Here is a 9,668-nt window from a genome sequence, read left to right on the forward strand (position 1 = left end):
GTTCTTTTTATTTTAATAATTGTGCAGAGTTTGTAAACTGGTAAAACTTAATGAAAACTGTATTATTTAATATTAATAAGTCATTTAAAAGTTTGGTTTCAGTGTAAAGTGTTAATTAGTTATAAAGAGCAGAATTTAGTATTAAATCAGATTTTATTTGACATCATATCTGAATACCTGTAGGAGAATAACAATTAATTTAGTATTTTGCTTATTTAGAGTTGACACACATTTAATAACACATAAAAAAGATTTCAATAAACAAGTGTTGATTCCTCTCCACCACCAGGGGGCGACACGAACGCGTGGTTCCCTTTTTGAGGCCAGTGCTCCAAATGAAAGAGGCTGACTATACCTGAGCGTCTGCACCTCTGCACACGTGACACGTTGTGTTGGAGAAGAAAACCTCTGGGAAGGAAACTAAACCAAGTTTGCACACAGCAGAAACAATATCGTCACGTTTTCAAGACTTTGGAGGGAAAATAAAATACTTTAATGTGTTTTTATATAAGTTCACGGTCTTTGCTCAATGATTTAAAAAATAATAGGAAAAACTACACATCTACCTCTGGCATCCAAATAAAATATTTTGATTGCTTCATTTTTTAAGATCAGAAAGTGAATCGTAGTTTGACCTCGTGAACAAGGAATACGTTTATGACAGAGGACTTAGAGAAAGTCCAGGACTAAGAGCTCTCTGGATCGAAGATCTCAGCTGAGTCCAGACAAGTGATGAGATGGAAATTTGCACATTTTGACTCAAAGGATGAATGATAAAGCAACTTATATTTAGTCATGTTCCTGGAAGAATGGGTTCATGGAAGGAGCATAAATATTTAAGTGACTCAGTGTGGGATTACAAAAATGAAACCACCCTTGTCTTCATTTAGAATAATAACTTTTTATGTTACAGTGGATGCTGCATACGCATTAAGAAGCAGAGATATTTGTTTTGTTATCATTAATAAAACGTGTACAATTGGCTGATATGTCACATGACAATTTCATTTGATTTTACAGTTGAAAGCTAAAAAAAATACAAACATGGTAAAAGTGGGTATTGCAGGTCTGTCTGCAGGAGTAAAATTCCAACAGAAATGCACATAAAAAGAATTAAATCTGACTTTTTCAGGTAATAAAAATCATAATGACCTGCAAACTCCTGCAAACAAGATGTAGCAGGGTTAGAGTTAGGGCCAAAACATTGTGATCATTAATGAAACAAGACCAGCTAAATAAAGCAACTGCGGGTTGTTGCATCTGCACATCTTCAGGAGATGAAGCCTGGCTCTCTGGAATTATCATGTTAGGTTTTAAGCTTTTAGTCCAAGTTTTGCCTCCATGGCATCAAATAATGGACTCTGGAACAACTTATGGATGCTGTCTCTCTGACATGACCAATAAAAGTAAGGGTCATGGCAGGAGGACAACAGAACTTCCCTTAAGAGTTTGACCACACAAAAAAGTCAAAATTTTAAAAATCTAAAAATTCATTAAAATAATAAATAACCTATGTTCTTGTGATCTAAATTGGGCAAATTATTATTATTATTATTATTATTATTATTATTATTATTATTATTATTATTCGTGTTATCGAGTAAATAAATCAATGATGATTCATCTAAAGTCTCGGAGGCTTGTCAGCTATAAACGCGGATCTTATTCAGTCAAATTGACTAAAATCAGGAGCTGAGCAGACAGAAAACTGCGATTCGCATTCTTTCCAAACAAAACACGCGTCTGTGAGCTGAAAGAGAGATTCAACCATGAACAGAGCCAAGGCTGCAGCCTGCCCTCCATCACACAACACATCTGAAAGAGCCTGATCCCAACTCGCGACAAATCACGTCTATGGAGATGTAGATGCCGTGTTTCACTTCATTATAGCGGACAAAAACGATATATTGATGTATAAATAAAAAGTCTGATGAAAACATAAATTCTTTATCTAATTCAGGGAGAAGGAGCGCGCGCTCCCAGATGAGGAAGTTCCGTGTTTCAGACTCAAACTGGACTCTTTTCTTTGGTCGCTTCTCTTCACAAAAACAGCAGCAGGGCCCCTTTTGTCCGAGCCGGGACCCCAGACCCATCATTAGCACTGATTACCGCTGACCAGTTTGACAACCTTTTTGACTGGGAAAGACGTTTTCATCCAGTTTGAATGGAAACGGAAATATTTAGCTTTTCTTTTAGCCTTGTCCAAGCTAGGGTTTATAAAGAACAGCAGCAAAAACACAAAATAAAATCCTTATTTTATCTTCTCAGCCACAGTTTGCCTTCTGTTGTTGTTTTTTTTCAACCCGAAAGTTTTGTTTGATTCATTCATGTAATTAAATGGATGAAGATTCAAATCTAAAATTGCAAAAACTGTTTTTAAATTCATTTTCAGACTGAAGAAAATGTACTTTTAGTGACTATTAAGCAGAATCGAGGGTGCGCTTTATTTCTGCACGCACGCTAAAAGGTAAACCGTTAGAGGTGCTGCAGGATTAATTGTTCCTGCTCATTAGCAGCTTCGTTTCGGTCTGATTGCTGATTTCTTGGGAAAATCAACACATGCATTTCTGCGCGTCTCTCCTCCTGCACGCGCACTGAGTCCACAATCTGTTGTGTTTTGATCTCCATGATCTCTCCCGCGGATCATCCGGGTTAGTGAGCCGGCCTCTCGGTGACCTCTCGCTGTCACCCTGCATTACAGGACGCAGAGCATGCTGGCCAATTAGACCTCGCTCTAAAACGTGTCAGTGAACGCGGCACCGTGCGTTATGATACCCAAAACGCTCCTCACCCAGCGTCACAGTGATAATTGACATTGCTTTAACAGAACTTTCCGCAATATGAATAAAAAAAGAGAATGAACTTGTTGATCAACAGTTATTTTATTAAGTTATCTTTACTTCTTCTTTTTTTTCCCTTTTTTTTTGTTTTGTTTTACTGAAACACATTTTCACTAAAGCGCGCATGCTCAACAGGTTTACCTGTGGACAAGGTAAGTATTAAAAACACCAAGCAAATGAATATGAATTTCGAAGGAGACAGAGCAGATCATTTTAAAATAAGCAAATAAACATTATTTATAAAACTTTAAAGTAAAAATATCACAGTTCTTTTTCAACATGAAATACCCACAGAGAACAGCAGGTTAGCGCCAGGTTGAAATAAACCATCCCTTTTTCTTTATTTCAACTCCTCCATTTTTCTTTTTATTCATCTTGAAGCGTCATTAGTCCATGAAACGGTGTGTTCTGTCCTTTTTCTGTTATCCACGTGGGTCAAACGCAAACAGACGCATAGGCCTAATAGGATGAGGATCGCCTCATGTTTTGGCAGCCGTGTGTGTGTGTGTGTGTGTGTGTGTGTGTGTGTGTGTGTGTGTGTGTGTGTGTGTGTGTGTGTGTGTGTGTGTGTGTGTGTGTGTGTGTGTGTGTGTGTGTGTGTGTGTGTGTGTGTGTGTGTGTGTGTGTGTGTTTAACTCAACGCAGGCACTGTTACTTGTTTTATTAGATTGTCTTTCTCTCGTATCTCCTCCCACGCGTCATATCCTCCGATCTGCCGTCATATGTCACATTCACTGTCGCTGGAGGTGATGGAGATGGCCGAGGCGGCCGCTTTGCTGGACAGACTTGCTTCCGGACTGGACGAGTTCCCGAGGCGGTCCACGGTGCCGTCGTCGTCCGCCAGGGAGCGAACCGAGCCGCCGGACAGAACCTGCTGCTGTAGCCTGCAGAGGACAGAGGAACAGTACTGCTGTCATAACGAAATACGTATCTGTCAATTTATATCTACCATAAATAATAAATAACTCGCACTTGTATAGCGCCTTTCAGAGAAAACTCCAAAGGGTTTCACACAGTGTGTGTGTGTGTGTGTGTGTGTGTGTGTGTGTGTGTGTGTGTGTGTGTGTGTGTGTGTGTGTGTGTGTCGATGATTTGCTTCTAGAATTTATCGTTTTGACATGTAATAAGATTGATACGTTTGTCTGCATTAAAATGGTAGATTCAATTACAATCAAAAGTAAAAATAAATATATGATAAAAAATTTATTTTGGTCGTTTTTAATACTTTATTTAATTATTCTTTTTGCAATAAAACCAGACGAAACTGGGCAACTCTCAGATTTTATTTAAATATATATGAGATGTTGAAAAATATATAAACCCTGGAATCACCTCCTAACCACGCCTCCAACATCAGATTAAAACTCTCTTTCCACCATTAGGATGAGTCTTCTCTCTTTTGTTGAGTTTTAGTAAAGGCACAAAAATAAAATACATCTAAATATTAGATTTGTTTTACTTTTTCGATTAAAAAACATACATATTGTTAATCTGTACAGTTTGTAAGTCTGCAGAAATATTTTAACACATTTGTCAAGTGGATATATACAAGCTGACTGTCACAATAATCTAAACTGACATTGCTGAATTATTATGTCTCTTTCTGGTGTGTGCCTTCAAAATAAAGCTAACATGACACGTAGAACAACATATGCACTTAAATAAATTTCTGAACCAATAATAATAATAATAATAATAATAATCTGCTGTTTAATGACTCTAATCAGACTAAAATGACCACAGAAATCAAATTTACGCATGAACATGTTTCCATTTGTGAGCGAACGCAGCTCAGGTCGGAAACCGTGCAGATGCTCTCTGCTCACCTGTTCTTGGCAGCCGCCGCTCTGTCTCTTTGTCTCCGGTTTTTAAACCAGTTTCCCACTTGTGTGGGTGTGAGTCCAGTAGCCTGTGCAAGCTCCCTCTTTTTACTGGGATTCGGGTACGGGTCCTGCAAATACCATTCTCTTAACAAGTGTCGGGTTCTTTCTTTGAAGCAGTGGGTTTTCTGCTCTCCGTCCCATATGGTTCTGGGCAGCGGGAACTTCTTGCGCACCCTGTATTTGTCCACCGGCCCCAGCGGGCGGCCCCGCAGCTTCTCCGCCTCCTGGTAGTGCGCTTCCAGCCACAGTGCCTGCAGCTTCGTATGCGACTCTTTGGTGAACTTGTGGTTCTCTAGGATGTGATAGAGTTCACGGAAATTACCGGTGTGGAAGGCGACTACAGCCCTGGCCCTCAGCACCGACTCGTTCTTGTTGAGGACCTCACAGGCCGCTGGCGCGACGGGCAGCGACCAGAGGAAGCGGCCCAGGCGCTCGACGTCCCCGCTCTCCTCCAGAGTCTCGCAGACCCCGGCGACCTGCTGGGGGCTGAAATTCAAGATAGGCAGCTGAAACATGGAGGCTTCTGCTGCGTTTCTCTCTCCCCCTCCTTTCTCCTCTCCTCTCTCTCTCCTCCGCGTCTTCTCTCCGTGCGCCAAGGCTGTCCAAAGCACCCGAAAAAACCAAGGCAATCCCGAACCAATCGTCTGACCAGCCGTGACAAAAACAAACGCACCAAACGCCGCGGAGGAGGGACGATGCTGTGTGCGCGGGGGGGCCCCGGCTACCGCATCCTCGGGTCTAAACTTGGCAGGCAAAGGGCTGAAGGTGCAGGGGGAACGTGAAGCCTGAGCGCCGGGGTCTTTTTCAAGGTAGCTGGGATTGAATGCAGGAAAGAATTAAAGCCGGAGCCGAGATGTATTTTTAAGTGGGGGGAGGAAAAAAAAGCTAGTCAAGCCCCCTCCGATGATTTCCTATTGGACTTGGCAGATTGGCTGCTCGGTTGCCATGGATGCACGTCAATCACTGTCAAGTTGGGCCAATCGGGCGGAAAGGGGATCTCAGCGCCTCCCTTTTCAAAAAGAATATAAATATTTTGACCCTTTTTTCTTTTGCGTCTTGCAACGTTCAGCTGTTTCTGTGTTTTCCTGCGTCTCTGTGCGTAAACGTTCGGAATGGGCACCTACACCCAAAAGTCTTCCTTTAAAGCAGCTTCAACGCAAAACGACACGACTAAACGGCCTTTCTGCCCCCGAGATGAAAACCAGCAGATAATATCAGACAGACAATATCACACTCAGCCTGCTCGCGCTGCTGGATTCACTCGTTTTTGTAAAAAAAAAAATAATAATAATCTGACTGTCTTTTTCATTAAAACACACTTGTATTTTTCCCCCAACATATGTTTTGTTGTTTTATTCAAAGGGCTCATTGTAAGAAAATGAGTTTTATTTCACCGTTTCAGGATGAATCAGATGCTGCGCAAATTTGCAGCCTTGAACTGCTTCTCAAAAAAAAATCAACCTGACGAAATCTTTATCCTGCTAATTGCCTCGACTAATAAATAAATGCTCTTTTTTAGGGCAGATAAAACATGATGCGTGTTTGTTTTTATTCTTTGCTCCGCCAGCGCATGATAGCAGGAGTGAAATGAGTGTGCGTGCATGTGTGCGTGGATTATGATGGCCCCGCCAGGCTACTCGGGTTTTAGTAGGCTATCATGCACACTCCGTTTTGTGCACAGGCTGATTTAGTAAATAAGAGGGCGGATAGATAGCGCAGATGGTTTGAAGTGTCGGGTCAGATTATTTCATGGCTGAATACAGTAGTAAAGTTCATTCTGACGGAAAAGCCTGATATTATTTTCACAGATACCCTCCTCCTCCTACTTCTTCTCCAGGCACACGCACGCGCGCTCTCCCTTCTGTGCACACGCACGCACACACTCCATCTGAATCCCCCTCGGGTTTTTTCTTCCTTTTTTCATGACTACACTCTTGATGCGAGGTTATGAAATGCTTTTTTTTTGTTGCACAGAAATCTGTTCATTCTCTCGATGCCTATTTGAGACACTTTTAAAAGTATGTGAACACTAATATTTCACAAAATAGCCCGTTTTTCTTTAGAATAACGCCAAAAATATCTCTTTTAGGGCATGTTTACCTCATGTTTGTCTGCATCTAGGAGTTGTAAATAAAGAATAAGGCCCTCTATCAGATGAAGCAGGGGAAATAAATTGTGAGGGCAACTGACAAGGTGCTGGACTAAAATATTTAGCTGTCTGTGAATATTTCATGTTTGCAGGCTTCCAGTCTCAAAGCTAAATTTACAAGATCTGCAATACTTTCTTGAAGAGAGTGAATTAAACATGAGGGACTTTGGATCTCTTAAATGGAGGACTGCAAATAACAACAGGCTGTAAATAACACGCCCAGCTCTGGGTTCGCTTCAAAATTGGATAAAAATGTTAAAATGTAGTTTTGTGGTTTTATATCCATGCAGTCCTGAAATTTCGTGGGAAACTCCGTGAATAGATGCATTTTATTCATTGTGTTTTCAATTGGTTGCATGCATTATCCTGCAACAATCATTTTACCTTATTTTGCTGCAGAGAAAAGTACAGGATGGAGGTGATAGGTCCCAGGCTGCATGCAAGCCTAGCCTATATGTCACTGTGTCAGCAGGAGATAGGCCTCCTGACACCAATATCTCTGCTCAGTCAGCAGCAGCACAGTGGATCTCATTCAAACATTTCTTCTTCATGAATCATAGTGCCACCCATGCTCACAAACAAGCCAACGTCATGTTCTTTTTGTCGGTTTCTTCGTTAGATCAGCTGATTTCGTCTTTTATTTTGCTGTAGTTCAAAGTCCCGACGCTCAACTTGTATGTAAAATAAAAAAATAAATACCTTTATTCAACATTTAGACCTTTATAAAGCTTAAAATGCATTTTGTAAACCCTCATAAATATTAAAAAGCTGCTTTCTGATGGTACACTAAGCTAATGTATAAAGTGACAATAATACAATATAATGATGCTTTATTTCTTTGTTGTAATGATTTATTTGAATCTGAGTGGAAATTAGCCTCAAAACTTTGTGTTAAACAAAAAGAAAAAGTTCTAAATAATGCTGGAAGATGAAGATGAACCATTTTGACCTAAAACTTAGACTCAGTTCATGTTATGGTATTGGTTTAGCTTTGTCCTCCTGCAGATTTGTGTTTTCTTATTTCTCTCTCATCACATCTAAAATTGTCCAAAATAGCACAGGAGGCTACATGTGCACTGTAAAAAAATAAATGTTGAATGTACTCAACCAAGTTATGCCATCTGGTTCCACTAAACACAGTTGTTTAAATGTAAAGAGTTATAGTTAAGTTATATTTAAGTAATTTGGTTCAGTGGAACCACTCAACATACCTTTGTTAAATAAATTTAACATTTTGTTTTTTACAGTGTAACTGTATTATTTTGAGTTGGGGGGGGGGTGATGTCTATATTCTGCTCCTTATTCTCTTATTTACTCTGTTGTTCACGTATGTGTGTGTGTGTGTGCGAGTGTGCGGGTGAGTGTATGTCCACCTTGGAAATTGGTTGCGGGAGGGGGACTGCAATTGTCAATTGTTTTATACTTGGGGAGGGGGTCTGGGATGGGAATATGGGATCTATGGGGCCATTTTAATCTGTGAAGCACTTTGAGTTGCATTTTTGTATGAAAAGTGCTATATAAATAAAGTTGATTTGATTTGATTTCTTGTAATCAGCTCCAAAAGCACCAGAATCAGAAGGAACTCTCACCACAGAGCAACATTTTTAACATTTAATGCACAAAACGACTCAGCTTAATTTGAAATGCTTGATTAGATTTGTGTTTTTCTATGAGGTGTAATCTTTTGTATTTGTGTTGACTGAGCTACTGTCTTTTGTAAATGAGATTTTTAGACTAGTGTAAAGAGAAACCATTGATGTTTTTGAAATCTGCAAATCGGGACATTCTTTACACTCAATGAAATGAAACACTGAATTTACTTAACTAATTCTTGTCAACTGGTCTACTAAACCTAACTACTGGTTATAGTAACTTTTTATTACTCTTTACATGAAACCAACTGAAACCATTTACCATAACTTGGTTAAGTAAACTCAACATCTCGTTTCTTACAGTGCACGCAGCACAGATAGTAGTGGCGGTCGTGTGGCTCCGTGCTGAGGATTGCACCTGTGGTCGGCGGCTCGTTTCTGAAGCAGCTCAGTGACAAACATCAACACAGAAGATGTGAAATGTTTGGTGAACCCTGCTGTTGAGGTAAGAACACCTCCTGTCGTCGGTAGCGTGAGGCTGAGCCGCAGCTCGCCGTGGGCAGAGGGAGGGAAGGAGTTACAATCAGGCTGGAAATGACCCAGATTCCCTGGGATCACTGGAGCAGACGAGACACTACAAGGCCCCGTCACCAACGGCCTTCCTGCTACGCCGCACCTTCCTCCCTCCATCTGCTCCCCCCCCACACACACATTACAGCTGCTCTTCATATCAATAGGCCCACAAAAATGAATGCAAACATGTGCACAGGCACATCAATGAGTTTACTCACAATAAAGAGCACTGGTAAGTGCCAATGCGACTCTGAAAGGCAGCACAACACCTATGAGCGAGAATCTATTCTGACCTCTGCGTCTCTTTACATAATCAGAAGAAGGCAGGCAGCGAATTCAATCAGCGCCACATAATGCTAACGTATACCGTTAATTTCCTGAGGCAGGTAGGCACTTCTGCTCAACAGAAGACGCCTGTGCATTCACAAGCTGCCAGTGATGTGTTGATTCCTCTCTGCACCGTTTACAGTCAGCTGGCCCGGCTCAGGATTAACTTTCCAATTAAGATATCATGTCGCCAACATCACCAGTAACCTCTGTATGACCCGGACGTGCTCAAAAAGCCTTCTCTGTGCGTGCGGGACTTAAAGTGAAGACACTCTGCTCATATGTTGCCACGTGGCTCTCGCAG

At 41.0% G+C, this 9,668-nt stretch overlaps 1 protein-coding gene across 1 annotated transcript; it reads right to left on the bottom strand.

Moving 5' to 3' along the window:
• Window positions 1-218: 218 nt before the first annotated feature.
• six6a (SIX homeobox 6a) lies at window positions 219-5,555 on the bottom strand. Its single transcript, XM_015970046.3, has 2 exons — window positions 4,667-5,555; window positions 219-3,724 (listed from the first exon to the last, which is right to left on the bottom strand). Exons 1-2 carry the CDS (start codon window positions 5,236-5,238, stop codon window positions 3,559-3,561), a joined length of 738 nt encoding a protein of 245 aa, XP_015825532.1. The 5' UTR covers window positions 5,239-5,555; the 3' UTR covers window positions 219-3,558.
• Window positions 5,556-9,668: the final 4,113 nt, after the last annotated feature.

Source organism: Nothobranchius furzeri, chromosome 18 (assembly GCF_043380555.1).
Source record: "Nothobranchius furzeri strain GRZ-AD chromosome 18, NfurGRZ-RIMD1, whole genome shotgun sequence".
Taxonomy (NCBI): Eukaryota; Metazoa; Chordata; class Actinopteri; order Cyprinodontiformes; family Nothobranchiidae; genus Nothobranchius; species Nothobranchius furzeri.